We start from the raw sequence: 18,082 nt of genomic DNA, 5'->3' as shown, positions 1-18,082 counted from the left end.
AGCATCTAGTATCGCTTTGTGTTACATGCTACGTGCCACAGACAACATCATGTTTGATCCTGCTTTTAACTGTGCCAGTGTCATTTGGAATACAAAAGGGCACAGAGAGAGAGAGAGAGAGAGGTGGAGAGATGGAGAGATGACATGCGCAGGGTAGTGCAGTCCCGAATGGCTCATCCTTTCCTAGAAGAAATCTAACACATGAGTGGCCCAGAGCCCGACAGTCTCGAACACACACACACACAGTCTTGAACAATTAACTTTGTGGGGGGACACAATTCATTCCCATTCAAAATATTATTTTCCCTAACCCTAAAGCAAACCCTAGCTCCTAATACTAAACTTAATTCTAACCCTAAACCTCCTAGAAAAAGCGCTTTGACCTTGTGGGGACTAACAACATGTCCCCAGTTGGTCAAATGTTTGTTTGTTTCTATTCTTGTGGGGACACGCACGCACACACGCACACACACACACACTCAGAGCTATTTACACACACACACACTCAGAGCTATTTACACACACACACACACACACACTATTTTGTGTAACAATGTGTATCTCAGCATTTGGTCTTGGTCTGCACAGTGTGTATGACTGTATGGAGTGCATTGCCTGTGTCTACAGTGGCTACAACTCTCACTCTAGTCCTCTCATCCAGTCTTACAAAACTGGGAGGAGGGAGGGAGGGAGAATGAAGAAGGAGGGTGGCAGTGGAGACGAGAGAGAGAGAGGTAGAGAGAGAGAATGCCTAAGGCTGTCTTCCAAACATGTCTGTCCTCCACTATCCCTAAGCCACACCTGCTACAGGGCCAATACTGGGGAGGGAGATAGAGAGGAGGAGGAATAGAGAGAGTGCAGTCACAGGCAGAGCGGTCGCCGACGCGAGTGGTCCTCTGTTGCTGTTCTCTCGTTTTTTTCTTTTCTTCTTCCTTTCCCTCGTTCCCTTCTTCCTCCTCATTTCCTCGAGGGAAGCAAAGAGTTTTTCCTTCTCTCATCCGGAGGAGATAATTAACTCTGCTAAACCAGGAAGAGAAACATCCCGAATAGTCACTGATTCCGGGGAAATGGAACACTGCCAGCTCCTCCGTCAGAGTACAGGGAATTCCCGATAAGAGACTGGGAATACCGCTATTCCTAATAAACCAGAGCAGGGAACAGGTGGGATCTTAGGGAGGGAGCTGGACCTGGACTATTGCTCCCACTGTCGGATAGAGACTCCACTGATCCCTCCTCTTATAGATAGGAGCGTCAGGATTCAGAAAGACCACACGGACACTTCCCAACACATTGACTGTGCCCCATTATCCCACTCTTTTATTCCAGCTGGTAAGACTGTTTGCTTACTGGGAGGACAGCGTCGGCTTAACTGCTTGAGTGTGGTCGGACATTACCGTGTGTGTGTGTGTGTGTGTGTGTGTCTGAGACTATTTGGTGCCCCGGAGGAAGATGCCTGCCATTCTGCTGGCCTCTAAGATGAAGTCGGGACTGCCCAAGCCGGTGCACAGCGCTCTGCCCATTCCACAGGTGCCCTCGCGACCCCTCACCCTGCCCCTACCACTGCCCGTGCCCCTCAAGCCCTCCGACAGACACGTTCTCACGGTGGGCCCCCAAGGGGGCTCGGGACACCACCAGGGGCGCCCCAAAACCAGGCGCGCTCCAGCGACAGACGGTGGTATTGACACTCAGGTTAGAGAGCATGAGACACTGCTTCGTCGTTCTCATCTTCTGTCACTCCGGTTTTCCTCTTTTTCTCCCTTTGCCTCCGTCCCTCCTCGCTCTGCTGTCCGTTTCTCTCTATCACTCCCTTTATCCCACACCTCCTTCCCTCGCTCTCCCTAGCTCTATTCCACAAAGGTATGTGTGTTTGCTCTGCTGTTTTCACTGTGTAATAGGAAGTATCTGTGGGTGGGTGGTTCTGCATTGATGTGTTGCCCCTTCAGGGAAATGATGTGATTCCTTGAATGCATGCTCTTGAAGGGGAGGCTGCCTCCGTGAATGTAAAAGTGTCTTGGCATTTGACTCTGCCAGTGTCCAGGCAGGCTAGCAAGGCAAACTGACTCTCAGGATAGCAGGGGGTGGATGTTTTGGTTTGTTTGTGAATTATGGGTCTGCTTAGCAACGCTGCAGAAATTTCTCCGTGGAGAGAGCGATCGCTTGAATGCCATGTAAGGCTGTGCAGTGGGGGGAACGAGACGCAAGCGTGTTTGTGTGTGCGTGCGTGTGCGCATTTGAGTGTGTTCCGAGCAAGTGCTTGGCAACGTGTCCGTACCAAAACGTAACTTGGAGCGACTTTTAAAAATAGAGCAGAAATATCGTCACCATAACATTTTAATAACACACTGTCCACAATTCATCCCTTTCGTTATTACATGTACCTTACTGATTGTGTGGTGTGTTAAGGTAGCTCATCGCGTTTTCTCTCTCTGTCTCTCTGTCTCTGTGTGTGTGACGTTGATACGGCAGCAGTCCTCACCATCAACTGGCTAGATTAACCCCTGATCACCCACACTTCTGTTGTGACTCGGGGATATGGAGGTGGTATGGTTTAACTGTCACGCCCTGACCATAGTTTACTTTGTATTTTCTATGTTTTGATTGGTCAGGGTGTGATCTGAGTGGGCATTCTATGTTTCATGTCTTGTTTGTCTATTTCTATGTTCAGCCTGATATGGTTCTCAGTCAGAGGCAGGTGTTCGTCATTGTCTCTGATTGGGAACCATATTTAGGTAGCCTGGGTTTCACTGTGTGTTTGTGGGTGATTGTTCCTGTCTATGTGTTTTCACCAGATAGGCTGTTTAGGTTTTCGTTACGTTCATTACGTTCTTTATTTTGTAGTACTTGTATTGATTCGTGTTTTACATTTGTTCATTAAAACATGGATCGCAATCTACACGCTGCATTTTGGTCCGACTCTCCTTCTCATCACGAAAACCGTTACAGAATCACCCACCACCAACGGACCAAGCAGCGTGTCAACAGGCAGCAACAGCAGCGTAAGGAGGAATGGACATGGGAGGACGTTTTGGATGGCAAGGGTTGTTACACTTGGGAGGAGATACTGGCTGGAAGAGATCGCCTCCCATGGGAACAGGTGGAGGCACTTAGGAGAGCTGAGGCAGCCGGAGAGAAGAGCCGGCGATATGAGGGAACACGGCTGGCAAGGAAGCCCGAGAGGCAGCCCCAAAAATTTCTTGGGGGGGGGCTAACAGGGAGTATGGCTACGCCAGGTAGGAGACCTGGGCAGACTCCCTGTGCTTACCGGGGGGCTAGAGAGACCGGACAGGCACCGTGTTATGCAGTGGTGCGCACGGTGTCTCCAGTGCGGGTGCATAGCCCGGTGCGGTATATTCCAGCTCCGCGTGTCTGCCGGGCTAGATTGAGCGTCGAGCCTAATGCCATGAAGCCGGCTCTACGCAGCTGGTCCCCAGTGCGTCTCCTTGGGCCGGCTTACATGGCACCAGCCTTGCGCTCGGTGTCTCCGGTTCGCCTGCATAGCCCAGTGCGGGCTATTCCACCTCGCCGCACTGGCAGGGCGACCGTGAGCATTCAACCAGGTAAGGTTGGGCAGGCTTGGTGCTCAAGAGCTCCAGTGCGCCTGCACGGTCCGGTTTTTCCAGTACCACCTCCACACCCCAGCCCTCCGGTAGCAGCTCCCCGCACCAGGCTTCCTGTGCGTGTCCTTGGCCCAGTACCACCAGTGCCAGCACCACGCATCAGGCCTACAGTGCGCCTCGCCTGTCCAGCGCTGTCGGAGCCTTCCTCCTCTCCAGCGCTGTCGGAGTCTCCCGCCTGTTTAGCGCTGTCAGAGCTTTCCGCCTCTACAGCGCTGCCGGAGTCTCCCGCCTGTTCAGAACTGCCAGTTAGCAAGGAGCTGCCAGTCTGCAAGGAGCTGTCAGTCTGCATGGAGCTGCCAGTCTGCATAGAGCTGCCAGTCTGCATGGAGCTGCCAGTCTGCAAGGAGCCGCCAGAGCTGCCTGTCTGCAGGATGCCGCCAAAGCTGCCAGTCTGCAAGGAGCCGCCAGAGCTGCCAGTCTGCAAGGAGCCGCCAGAGCTGCCAGTTAGCATGGAGCAGCCAGGGCCGCCAGTCAGCATGGAGCAGCCAGGGCCGCCAGTCAGCATGGAGCAGCCAGGGCCGCCAGTCAGCATGGAGCAGCCAGGGCCGCCAGTCAGCATGGAGCAGCCAGTCAGCATGGAGCAGCCAGTCAGCATGGAGCAGCCAGAGCAGCCAGTCAGCATGGAGCAGCCAGAGCTGCCAGTCAGCATGGAGCAGCCAGTCAGCATGGAGCAGCCAGAGCTGCCAGTCAGCATGGAGCAGCCAGTCAGCATGGAGCAGCCAGAGCTACCAGTCATCATGGAGCAGCCAGTCAGCATGGAGCAGCCAGAGCTGCCAGTCGTCCAGACTCTTCCAGATCTGCCAGTCGACCAGACTCTTCCAGATCTGCCAGTCGACCAGACTCTTCCAGATCTGCCAGTCGACCAGACTCTTCCAGATCTGCCAGTCGACCAGACTCTTCCAGATCTGCCAGTCGTCCAGACTCTTCCAGATCTGCCAGTCGTCCAGACTCTTCCAGATCTGCCAGTCGACCAGACTCTTCCAGATCTGCCAGTCGACCAGACTCTTCCAGATCTGCCAGTCGACCAGACTCTTCCAGATCTGCCAGTCGACCAGACTCTCCCAGATCCGCCAGTCGACCAGATTCTCCCAGATCCGCCAGTCGACCAGATTCTTCCAGATCTGCTAGTCGACCAGGATCTGCTGAAACCGCCAGCCAGCCAGGTTCTGGTAGTTTCTACTACCTGCCTGGGCTTCCTCTCAGTGCTGAGCTTCTTCTCAGTGCTGAGCTTCCTCTCAGTGCTGAGCTACCCATCTGTCCCGAGTTACCTCTGTCCCGAGCTGTCCCTCTGTCCCATGTTATCATTGTGGTGGGTAACCTATTTAGGGACGTTTAGGAGGGGGATTAAAACTGTCATGGAGTGGGGTCCACGTCCAGCGCCAGAGCCGCCACCGCGGACAGATGCCCACCCAGACCCTCCCCTATAGGTTCAGGTTTTGCGGCCGGAGTCCGCACCTTGGGGGGGGGGGTACTGTCACGCCCTGACCATAGTTTACTTTGTATTTTCTATGTTTTGATTGGTCAGGGTGTGATCTGAGTGGGCATTCTATGTTTCATGTCTTGTTTGTCTATTTCTATGTTCAGCCTGATATGGTTCTCAGTCAGAGGCAGGTGTTCGTCATTGTCTCTGATTGGGAACCATATTTAGGTAGCCTGGGTTTCACTGTGTGTTTGTGGGTGATTGTTCCTGTCTATGTGTTTTCACCAGATAGGCTGTTTAGGTTTTCGTTACGTTCATTACGTTCTTTATTTTGTAGTACTTGTATTGATTCGTGTTTTACATTTGTTCATTAAAACATGGATCGCAATCTACACGCTGCATTTTGGTCCGACTCTCCTTCTCATCACGAAAACCGTTACATTAACCCTACAGAATATCAACTGCTAGGAAAGGATGAGCCATTCGGGACTGCACTACCCTGCTCGTGTCATCATATTTTCCTCTCTCTCTCTCTCTCTCTCTCTCTCCATATGCACCTTTTTCAAGATTCAGATCTGTGTGTGTGTGTGTGTGTGTGTGTGTGTGTGTGTGTGTGTGTGTGTGTGTGTGTGTGTGTGTGTGTGTGTGTGTGTGTGTGTGTGTGTGTGTGTGTTGTAGTTCCTTCTTTACTGGAGGGTTGTGTATTTTAGGTGGCTGGATCTTTGCTGGGGTGACATTAGCTCAGTCTAACAGAGAGAGACAGCCATGCCACTGCTGTGACTATAGGCCATGGATCACTACCCACAGGCTGCAGCTGCGTGTGCATGTGTTTAGAGTCTACGTGTGTTAGTCAAGTCTCCAAAAAAGCGAGACATCTCCATCCAGTCCTGTCAGAGGGTGCTGTGTGGTGGCCCAATCCCTATGAGACTTGTAGACTTTGCCTCTGTACCAGAATTCAGTAGTTAATCTACCCAGGCCAACCATGGTTTCCTTCACTACAGCCTAATTACACAGACTAATTGCCTGGGAACAGCATGCTTCCCTCAGCCTCATCAATTTCTTCTCCCTTTTCCTCTCTCCCCCGTTGTCTTTACTCTTTTCTCCTCTCCTTTCCTTCCCATAGGAGAGCAGAGGCAAGAGAGTTGGGAACAGAACATTTGTATTTGGTCCAGAGATAACACAATTCTCCATGGCTGCGTGGGGTCTGGCCATGGCCTCTCTCTGCTCTCTCTATCCCCTCCTGGGTGAATCCGATCACAGTCTCTGATGGACAGACACTAACCAGGTGATAAAGAGGGAATTAGATGATAATCTCTAGAGGGTTCTGATTGCTGTGGGGCTTCCATTCTTCGAATAATTGTACATTTCTCTTGCTCCATCTCTCGCCGTTTGCCTCCGACTCTTTCGGGCCCCCTCATTCTCTCTCCCTTTCTCCTTCAATTTTCTTGGATTAATATGTTATTTAACTTGTCTGTCCTCGTTTGCAACACTCATTTCCCGAGTTCCAAACTGCCTCTGGAAGCAAGACCTGTTTGTTGGGAGCTTCATGAAATGGATTTCCATGGCCGAGCAGCCACACACAATCCTAAGATCACCATGCGCAATGCCAACCGTCGGCTGGAGTTGTGTAAAGCTCGCTGCCACTGGACTCTGGAGCTGTGGAAATGCTTTCTCTGGAGGGAAGAATCACTCTTCACCATCACGCAGTCCGACAGACGAATCTGGGTTTGGCGGATGCCAAGAGAAGGCTACCTGACCAAATGTATAGTGCCCACTGTAAAGTTTGGTGGAGGAGGAATAATGGTCTGGGGGCTGTTTTTCATTGTTCGGGCTAGGCCCTTTATTTCCAGTGAAGGGAAATCTTACCGCTACAGTATACAATGACATTCTAGACGATTCTGTGCTTCCAACTTTGTGGCAACAGTTTGAGGAAGGCCCTTTCCTGTTTCAGCATGACAATATCCCCGTCCACAAAGAGAGGTCTATACAGAAATTGTTTGTTGAGATTGGTGTGGAAGAGCTTAACTGGCTTGCATAGAGCCCTGACCTCAACCCCATCGAACCATCACCTTTGGTGATGAATTGGAACACCAACTGCAAGACAGTCCTAATCGCCCAACATCAGCGCCCGACCTCACTAATGCTCTTGTGGCTGAATGGAGGCAAGAGCCCGCAGCAAATGTTCCAACATCTAGTGGAACGCCTTCCCAGAAGAGTGGAGGCTGTTATAGCAGCAAACTGGGGACCAACACCATATCAATCCCCATGATTTTGGAATGAGATGTTCGACAAGCAGGTGTCTGCATACCTTTGGTCATGTAGTGTAGATTGTCAATGATTGAGGGGGACATTAGCTGTAATCTGGGATTAGGAAGAGAGGAGTATCAGTCATATACCAGGCCACATGACCCCTCGCTGTCATATGCACTGTTTGTAAAATATAGTCTACACATGCACACACACACACACATGCACTCGCTGTCCCAGACCGGGGGGAAATGTCCGGGGGGAAATGTCTACAAGTTTCTAAAACGCAGATTCACACACTCTCTTCTCTCTGAAAGTGCTCTCTGAGATCATGCATAATGCAGAGAGACGGAGAGAGCGACGTGGTTGACCAGATGGCCATAAATATATACCGCACATAGCGTGTGTGTGTGTGCACCTTTACATGTGTGTATGTGTATCTCTAGAATGAAAATGTTTGAGATACAAGTGCATCGGCCCGCGGACCCCAAACCAATCCAAATCGTAGCATGCACTGGCCAGAAAATCGATTCAAATGTTTCGAATCGCCGGTTCGCTCAAATGTTTTGCTGATATTACATTCGTTCTTACCTCTACCTTCCGAAAATACCTCCCGTATTTTGTGTCGAACTGCATGTCACTGTGTTGACAGTAATGTTGCATGCCGAACAACCCCAGGCAATATCCCAGAAGAGTGAGATATAGTCTAACTCAAAAATTAAACTGTGCGCTGTGCCCCAGTTTCGCTCACCGAACAATGAGAGCTCGCCAGCCGTTTGCTGGTTTATTGTTATCTATGTGTTGTTGAAAATTGTGTTTAACAGGAACAGGTGTTGTGCTGGAAAATCTCCCCCCTGCCAGAATCCCCCCCCCCTCGCGTGAACGCGCGCACACACTCAATTCTTCATTGCTGTGACTTGCTTGCTAGTTGACATTTCTGCTCTTCTCTCCGTTGTCAGTTTAGTCTATATTTCGCTGATTTTAATAGCAGAACGCATTTTTACAGACGAATACACTTGAAACAAATAGCCAAACCGAAAATGGCAGACATTACTAGTGCCTCCCCCGCAATCGAACCGCCATAAAAATAAAAATAAATGAAACGCAGCCTAACGTAATCATCGACAGCTGCCTTGAAGGACACACACAACATGCTTTCTGCTACTAAGATCAGTGAAATGTAGGCTAAACTGACAACGGAGTGAAGAGCAGAAATCTCAACTAGCAAGCAAGTTGCAGCATTGAAGAATTGAGTGTGTGCGTGTTCACGCGAATGGGTGGGGGGGATTTTCCGGCTCACAACGGAATAAAAGTAAGCTACCCGAGGCACAACTCACGTCTGTCTACATGCTGAATGGGGTTTACAATAAATTTTATTTTGATTGTTGAAGTTCACCATCAGCAATAGTTTTGGTAGTTTTGCTTAAACAATCAGTGTATATGTACATTTTTTGATATAACGAGGACAACAAGCACTTTTGTGCAGCGCACTGTATGGTTGAAGCAAGAGGAGAAGAGAAGATTACTCTCTAAAAACTCCCTAAACAGTCAAAACCATTCGATTTTGAGACCGGGTGAATCCAAAGTCCTATATATTCATTGGCCATGTCATAGCTAATTTGTAAATGATAAATATTGATACATTACTAGCTAAAACACTTAATCTGCAGAAATGACAAGTTAGTTGGTGGGTGCTGGTGATTTCAGAACCAAAGTGGGGGAGACAAAAATAAAAGGGAACATTGTCCCCCTAATCTGATAGTGACCGATGCCTTTATGGCTCAGTTCAGGTGCCTACATAGTACATACACCATAGACGTATATACAAAAGTATGTGGACATCCCTTAAAATTAATAGATTCAGTTATTTCAGCAACACCATTGCTGACAGGTGTATAACACCGAGCACACAGCCATGAAATCTCCTTAGACAAACATTGCCAGCAGAATGGTCTTACTGAAGAGCTCAGGTACTTTCAACATGGCACCGTCATAGGATGCCAACTTTCCAACAAGTCAGTTTCGTCAAATTCCTGCCCTGCTAGAGCTGCCCCGGTCAACTGTTAGTGCTGTTATTGTGAAGTGGAAATGTCTAGGAGTAACAACGGCTTAGCCGCGAAGTGGTAGGCCACACAAGCTCACAGAAAGGGACCGCCGAGGTGCTGAAGTGAGTAAAAATGTTGTCTGTCCTCAGTTGCAACACTCACTACCGAGTTCCAAACTGCTTCTGGAAGTAACGTCAGCACAAGAACTGTTAGTCGGGAGCTTCATGAAATGTTCTTCCATGGCCGAGCAGCCACACACCAGCCTAAGATCACCATGCGCAATGCCAAGTGTCAGCTGGAGTGGTGTAAAGCTCGCCGCCATTGGACTCGGGAGCAGTGGAAACGCATTCTCTAGAGTGATGAATCACGCTTCACCATATGGCAGTCCGATGGACGGATCTGGGTTTGGCGGATGCCAGGAGAACGCTACCTGCCCCAATGCATAGTGCCAACTGTAAAGTTTGGTGGAGGAGGAATAATGGTCTGGGGGCTGTTTTTTGTTGTGGTAATTTACACACACCACACACGTACGCACACACACACACACACAGAAGTCAGCTCAGACAGATCCATCTCAGAGAGACCCAGCTTATGAGCTCCATCAGCAGCAGATTTTGAATTTTAGATTTGGAAAATGTTCATGCAACAAATGTTGGTGCATCAAATTGTATCACATCGAACCGAATCGCAACGACTCGTCCTCTAATCAAACCTAACCGCACCGAATCATTTTAAAACCAAAATGTATCGTTGCTGTATCGGAGCCTATGTATCTAGATACGTATAGAATTGTCTTGAAAGGAAAATATGCACATCCCTAGTCTTTATGAGAGAGGGAAATCATCTTTCCAGGCAAATGACTTGGCACACTGACATATTTGCTTGCAATGAACAGTACACATGCAGACTCTACTGGCCTCTAGTGGTGTGCATACGTTATGTACTGCATCACCTCTCCCTCTGTTGCTGAGCAGTGAATACAGCCAGAGTGGCACAATTGCCAAACCGGCAGGAAGGAGGTAGTCAAGGCCATCAATGCTCTCTGTGTGTGTGTGTGTGTGTGTGTGTGTGTGTGTGTGTGTGTGTGTGTGTGTGTGTGTGTGTGTGTGTGTGTGTGTGTGTGTGTGTGTGTGTGCGTGCGTGCGTGCGTGCGTGCGTGTGTTTGTCACAGTCAAAGGGCGTCACTGCCACTCCTTGTCTATGGTGTATAAATGCTGCTCACTATACAAAACATTGCCTGTGTATTTAGAGAATGCCTCTGAACGAGGATGTGTGTTGTGTATAAGGTGAAAGGAGAATGTGTGTGTGTGCATAGGGGCAGCAGGGGGGGGGGGGGGGGGGGGGTGTTTGTCTTCACTATGCATTCATAGCACTTCTTTACAGAGTATTTTCAGGAGTGTGTTTTCTTTGATCTCCAGGGAGCACATCACACCCCCCCCTTCTCCCCTATTGTTTCTCTGCCTCTATTTCACTTCCTCCTCTCCTTTCCCTCTTCCCTCCCTCAATATCTAACTGCAATGTTGCTGGTTCATTTATCCTTGGCTGTGGAAGTGACTGCAAGTGACGCCTTGTTATTCTTATTCCTATTGTGTTACTTTTATTCTTTTTTTTTATTTTAGTCTTCTTGGTAAATGTTTTCTTCTTCTTGAACAGCACTGTTGGTTAAGGGCTTGTAAGTCAGCATCTCACGGTAAAGTCTACACTTGTTGTATTCGGCGAATGTGACAAATACAATTTGATTTGACAGAGAGAGGAGGTTGGAAAAAAGCACAATGGCAGTAGCTTCTAGGGGCATCGAGGATGCTGAACACCTCAATCTTTTCATGGGGGTGACTAGGAATGAAGTCTAAGCATTGACAAGAAGTTAGAACGTATCGATAATCGTAGAAATTGTTGCATGTTGTGTTTATATTTTTGGAGACAATGAACCTTCCTCCTTTCAGCCATACACACATTTTTGTAATTATATCTTATTCCATTTCTCCATTTGTAGCATTGATCTGTCTGTCACTCTGTCACAGAGGTGGTAAGTGAACCTTGCCTATTGTGGCAGCTTGTCATAGACCTTTCTGATGGACATGTCCGCACACGCACGCACACACACACACACACACACACACACACACACACACACACACACACACACACACACACACACACACACACACACACACACACATGGCAGGTGCAACGAAATGCTTGTGTTACTAGCTCCAGCAGTGCAGTAGAAGGTCTTGCAAATACAATACAAATGTCTATTTCTTATTTTATCGAGTGAGAATATAAAGACTTTATGTGATGTGTATAATTAGGAAAATATATATATATTTTTTTCCTTCATTTTATTGTCACATACACTGAATAGGTGCAGTGAAATGTGTTGTTTTACATGGTCCCCAGTAGTAGTACAGCGTCCCTGGAGCAAATGAGGGTGTTATGTACAGTAGTAGGTATATTAGGATAAGGTATGTCGACAATATAGTATATACAGTATCATTCAAAAGTTTGGACACACCTACTCATTCAAGGGTTTTTCTTTATTTTTTACTATTTTCTACATTGTAGAATAATAGTGAAGACATATAAACTATGAAATAACACATATGGAATTATGTTGTAACCAAAAAGTGTTAAACAAAACAAAATATATTTGAGATTGTTCAAAGTAGCCACCTTTTCCCGTAATGACAGCTTTGCACACTCTTGGCATTCTCTCGACCAGCTTCATGAGGTAGTCACCTGAAATGCATTTCAATTAACAGGTGTGGCTTGTTAAAAGTTAATTTGTTGAATTTCTTTCCTTCTTAATGCGTTTGAGCCAATCACTTGTGTTGTGACAAGGTAGGGGTGGTATACAGAAGATAGAAACGACAGTCCATCATTACTTTAAGACATGAAGGTCAGTCAATCTGGAAAATTTCAAGAACTTTTGAAGTTTCTTCAAGCACAGTCGCAAAAACCATCAAGCACTATGATGAAACTGGCTCTCATGAGGACCGCCACAGGAAAGGAAGACCCAGAGGATAACTTCATTAAATAAATGCTTCACAAAGTTCAAGTAACAGACACATCTCAACATCAACTGTTCAGAGGAGAGTGTGAATCAGGCCTTCAAGGTCGAATTTCTGCAAAGAAACCACTACTAAAGGACACCAATAATAAGAAGAGACTTACTTGGGCCAAGAAACACGAGCAATCAACATTAGACAGGTGGAAAACTGTCCTTTCGTCTGATGAGTCCAAATTTGACATTTTTGGTTCCAACCGCCGTGTCTTTGTGAGACGCAGAGTAGGTGAACGGATGATCTCCGCATGTGTGGTTCCCACCGCGAAGCATGGAGGAGGAGGTGTGATGGTGTGGGCAGGGGCGTTGCCCATGAAAAAAACTTACCGTGCCCCTAACATAGAAATCAGAATGTTTCAGATTAATGTTAGTACATATAATAACTATAAGCTTCTGCTGCTCTATACTCCAATTGTGCAGATTCTAGTTTCCACCTTCATCCTTTGCCTATATTAACATTAGGAACCAAAAATGTTTGCAATACTGTTAACAAAAACTGTCTGTGTCATGAGATTTTTCTGACGCTTTATTACACTGCTCAAAAAAATAAAGGGAACACTTTAAACAAGTCAATCACACTTCTGTGAAATCAAACTGTGCACTTAGGAAGCAACACTGATTGACAATAAATTTCACATGCTGTTGTGCAAATGGAATAGACAACAGGTGGAAATTATAGGCAATTAGCAAGACACCCCCAATAAAGGAGTGGTTCTGCAGGTGGTGACCACAGACCACTTCTCAGTTCCTATGCTTCCTGGCTGATGTTTTGGTCACTTTTGAATGCTGGCGGTGCTTTCACTCTAGTGGTAGCATGAGACGGAGTCTACAACCCACACAAGTGGCTCAGGTAGTGCAGCTCATCCAGGATGGCACATCAATGCGAGCTGTGGCAAGAAGGTTTGTTGTGTCTGTCAGCGTAGTGTCCAGAGCATGGAGGCGCTACCAGGAGAAAGGCCAGTAGATCAGGAGACGTGGAGGAGGCCGTAGGAGGGCAACAACCCAGCAGCAGGACCGCTACCTCCGTCTTTGTGCAAGGAGGAGAAGGAGGAGCCCTGCCAGAGCCCTGCAAAATGACCTCCAGCAGGCCACAAATGTGCATGTGTCTGCTCAAACGGTCAGAAACCGACTCCATGAGGGTGGTATGAGGGCCCGACGTCCACAGGTGGGGGTTGTGCTTACAGCCCAAAACCGTGCAGGACGTTTGGCATTTGCCAGAGAACACCAAGATTTGCAAATTCTCCACTGGCGCCCTGTGCTCTTCACAGATGAAAGCAGGTTCACATGTGACAGACGTGACAGAGTTTGGAGACGCCGTGGAGAATGTTCTGCTGCCTGCAACATCCTCCAGCATGACCGGTTTGGCGGTGGGTAAGTCATGGTGTGGGGTGGCATTTCTTTGGGGGGCCGCACAGCCCTCCATGTGCTCGCCAGAGGTAGCCTGACTGCCATTAGGTACCGAGATGAGATCCTCAGACCCCTTGTGAGACCATATGCTGGTGCGGTTGGCCCTGGGTTCCTCCTAATGCAAGACAATGATAGACCTCATGTGGCTGGAGTGTGTCAGCAGTTCCTGCAAGAGGAAGGCATTGATGCTATGGACTGGCCCGCCCGTTCCCCAGACCTGAATCCAATTGAGCACATCTGGGACATCTCGCTCCATTCACCAATGCCACGTTGCACCACAGACTGTCCAGGAGTTGGCGGATGCTTTAGTCCAGGTCTGGGAGGAGATCCCTCAGGAGACCATCCGCCACCTCATCAGGAGCATGCCCAGGCATTGTAGGGAGGTCATACAGGCACGTGGAGGCCACACACACTACTGAGCCTCATTTTGACTTGTTTTAAGGATATTACATCAAAGTTGGATCAGCCTGTAATGTGGTTTTCCACTTTAATTTTGAGTGTGACTCCAAATCCATACCTCCATGGGTTGATAAATTTGATTTCCATTGATTAATTTGTGTGAGTTTGTTGTCAGCACATTCAACTATGTAAAGAAAAAAGTATGTAATAAGAATATTTCATTCATTCAGATCTAGGATGTGTTATTTTAGTGTTCCCTTTATTTTTTTGAGCAGTGTATAAATTACCATACAATTGGTGACGTATTTTTTAATATGTGGCATTGTATTCCGTTTTAATGAAGAAATTACTAATGATCCATGTTTCAGATTAAATCATTTATTTACCAATTCTTATTAACAAGGCTAACCCTCTTCTGCCTAAATAACATACCCAAAATTGTAACGGTTTTCTTGAGTCGAAGGAGAGGCGGACCAAAACGCAGCGTGGTTATTATTCATGGTTCTTTAATCAAGAAACTATACATGAATAGACTAACAAAACAAGAACTGTGAACAACCAAAACAGCCCTATCTGGTGCAAACACAGAGACAGGAACAATCACCCACAAACCCCAACACCAAACAGGCTACCTAAATATGGTTCCCAATCAGAGACAATGACTAACACCTGCCTCTGATTGAGAACCATATCAGGCCAAACACAGAAACAGACAAACTAGACACACAACATAGAATGCCCACTCAGATCACAAACTGACCAAACAAAACATAGAAACATACAAAGCAAACTATGGTCAGGGTGTGACAAAAATAAAGAAAATCCTGAACCATGTGGACTGCAAACGTAAATAGGGTACCTACAGAGAAACTGCAACTGTAGTGTGTGGGCATTGCTGAGTAAGTTCAACAGAAGATAAACCATAGCAGATAATACTCTGAAACAGTATCTTGTGATGGTTGGGTAGAGATTCCTGATCTGATTATGGTTATACGTATTCATTTTCATCACAGATTTAAAAACAAATGATAGACAAATAATTATCTAAACATTTAGGGGCCCCTACCAGGCTAGGTGTAACAGGGTGAGTGACGGGTTGCCCGGAAGTCAGGCGCAGGAGATGGGTGATAACAGGATAACTTTAATGTACACCCTGGCCCAAAGGCACAGGCGAGGCAGCACAAAGCACAACCACGGTAACATGAACCGGATTAAACAAAACAAACAAACCTAGGTTAGAAACAAACCTAGAGCAAGCCAGCCTGTAACGTAACACCCTACACAAAGAACAATTCCACACACAGACATGGGGGAAACAGAGGGTAATATACATTTAGTCTGATGGGGGAATGTGAACCAGGTGTGCGGGAAAACAAGACAAAACAAATGGAAAATGAAAGGTGGAGCGGCGATGGCTAGAAGACTGGTGACGTCGACCGCCGACCGCCGCCCGAACAAGGAGAGGGACCGATTTCGTCGGAAGTCGTGACACTAGGGCACCATGAATCATTCATGCCCCCCCCCCTTAACAACGCCCTTGGGTGTGGGGGTGCTTTTCGGGTGACACTGTCTCTGATTTATTTCGAATTTAAGGCACACTTAACCAGCATGGCTACCATAGCATTCTGCAGCGATACGCCATCCCATCTGGTTTGGGTTTAGTGGGACTATCATTTGTTTTTCAACAGGACAATGACCCAACACACCTCCAGGCTGTGTAAGGGCAATTTGACCAAGAAGGAGAGTGATGGAGTGCTGCATCAGATGACCTGGCCTCCACAGTCACCCGACCTCAACCCAATTGAGATGGTTTGGGATGAGTTGGACCGCAGAGTGAAAGAAAAGCAGCCAACAAGTGCTCAGCATAGGTGGGAAATCCCTCAAGACTGTTGGAAAAGCATTCCAGGTGAAGCTGGTTGAGAGAATGCCAAGAGTGTGCAAAGCTGTAATCAAGGCAAAGGGTGGCTACTTTGAAGAGTCTCAAATATAAAATATATTTTCATTTGTTTAACACTTTTTTGGTTACTACGTGATTCCACGTGTGTTATTTCATAGTTTTGATGTCATCCCTATTGTTCTACAATGTAGAAAATAGTAAAAAAATAAGAAAAACCCTTCAATGAGTAGGTGTGTCCAATCTTTTGTCTGCTACTGTACACAGTGAGTAAACAACAGTATATAAACAGACTATGAGGGACACGTGCATGCACACACACACACACACACACACACACACACACACACACACACACACACACACACACACACACACACCACATCCATCTGCCAGCAGTGTGATAGGGAGGTCTTATCTTAATAAGCATTTCTCCAGATAAAGGCTTTAAGTCTGCCTTTATGAAAAGCCTGGTTCTCATTAAGAGTCATAACCAAGGCTTAGGGCTTATCTATGTTAGTGTCTGAATGAAAGGCACACCGCAATGACCGCCTATTGGAGAGGTTTAATTTCTCCCAGTATTTGCTCAAATGATCTCAAAGCAAGTATCGATTCAGGATGTAGAGGGACCTTCAGTTAAGAGAGAACGAGCTTTGCTGAGAGCGATATTAAAATCTTAACTACATTTCTTTATTATTGTCTGGGACGTCGGTAGGCTAGATGTTCATCTATCTCTCCGCGTGAGATTTAGCATCGGCACGGAGTTCCATTAATCAAACCATTAGATTAGAGCATGCATAATGTGTTGATAATGACTCTCGTCATTTGAATTATTGTAATTGGGTCTAATTTAATTCACACTCAATTTAATTCTCAGACTTTGAACTTGATCAGGTGCTGGGTTCAGAGAGCGGCTAAGTTTTTGATTGGTGGCATTTGTGAATATATTACCGTGTGGATTCATATCTAATTAATTGACCCTAATGGAATGATATTGATTGGCGGTAGATGTTTCTCTCCCCTACTCCCTTCCTCCTCCATACCCTCTTTACAATCAACAGCCTTGGAACCCTCTTAACCTCTAGTATTGTCTCAGGGACCATTGACTTTAATGGTGTCCGTATTTTACCAGCTGTTTAGGCCTTCTAGAGACACATAGGGCCCAGTGGGTGAGAATGAAAGGGAAGAGGGATTGGACTCTATTTCCTGCTGCATTAGATTGCTAATTTCCCCTCACAGTGGATAAGCTGGCTGGAGGTCTGGCTGACTTCATTGCTTTTTACCATGACAAAGGGGAAGGAGAAGGGGAATGCATTCCCATATCAAATCACATTTTATTAGTCACATGCAGTGTAAGACCTTACAGTGAAATGATTACTTACAAGCCCTTTAACCAACAATGCAGTTTTTTTAAAATACACCTAAAAAATAAATGAAATAAAAGCAATAAATAATTTAAGAGCAGCAGTAAAAATAACAATTGTGAGGTTATATACAGGGGGTACCGGAACAGAGTAAATGTGCGGGGGCACCGGTTAGTCGAGGTAATTGAGGTAATACTGTATGTACATGTAGGTAGAGTTATTAAAGTGACTTTGCATAGATAATAAGCAGAGAGTAGCAGCAGCATAAAAGAGGGGGGGGACAATGCAAATAGTCGGGGTATCCATTTTATTAGATGTTCAGTAGTCTTATGACTTGGGGGTAGAAGCTGTTAAGAAGCCTCTTGGACCTAGACTTGACACTCCGGTACTGCTTGTCATGCGGTAGCAGAGAGAACCGTCTATGACTGGGGTGGCTGGAGTCTTTGACAATCTTTAGGGCCTTCCACTGACACCGCCTGGTATAGAGGTCCTGAATTGCAGGAAGCTTGGCCCCAGTGATGTACTGGGTCGTACGCACTATCCTCTGTAGTGCCTTGCGGTCAGAGGCCGAGCACTTGCCATACCAGGCAGTGATGCAACCAACCAACCAGTCATGCTCTCGATG

General features: G+C 47.0%; 1 protein-coding gene across 1 annotated transcript in view; it reads left to right on the top strand.

Annotated features, from left to right (window-relative positions):
* The first annotated feature begins 897 nt into the window (after positions 1–897).
* LOC139384402 (neuron navigator 2-like) overlaps positions 898–18,082 on the top strand; it is a 135,168-nt gene continuing 117,983 nt past the window's right edge. Inside the window, exon 1 of the mRNA XM_071129157.1 lies at positions 898–1,689. Within this exon, the coding sequence (XP_070985258.1) occupies positions 1,450–1,689 (240 nt within the window). The 5' untranslated portion in view covers positions 898–1,449. The remainder of the gene's footprint in view (positions 1,690–18,082) is intronic.

Source organism: Oncorhynchus clarkii, chromosome 26, assembly GCF_045791955.1.
Source record: "Oncorhynchus clarkii lewisi isolate Uvic-CL-2024 chromosome 26, UVic_Ocla_1.0, whole genome shotgun sequence".
NCBI lineage: Eukaryota > Metazoa > Chordata > Actinopteri > Salmoniformes > Salmonidae > Oncorhynchus > Oncorhynchus clarkii.
The sequence above is the reverse complement of the archived record's forward strand: the minus strand, read 5'-3'. Positions and strand labels throughout refer to the sequence as shown.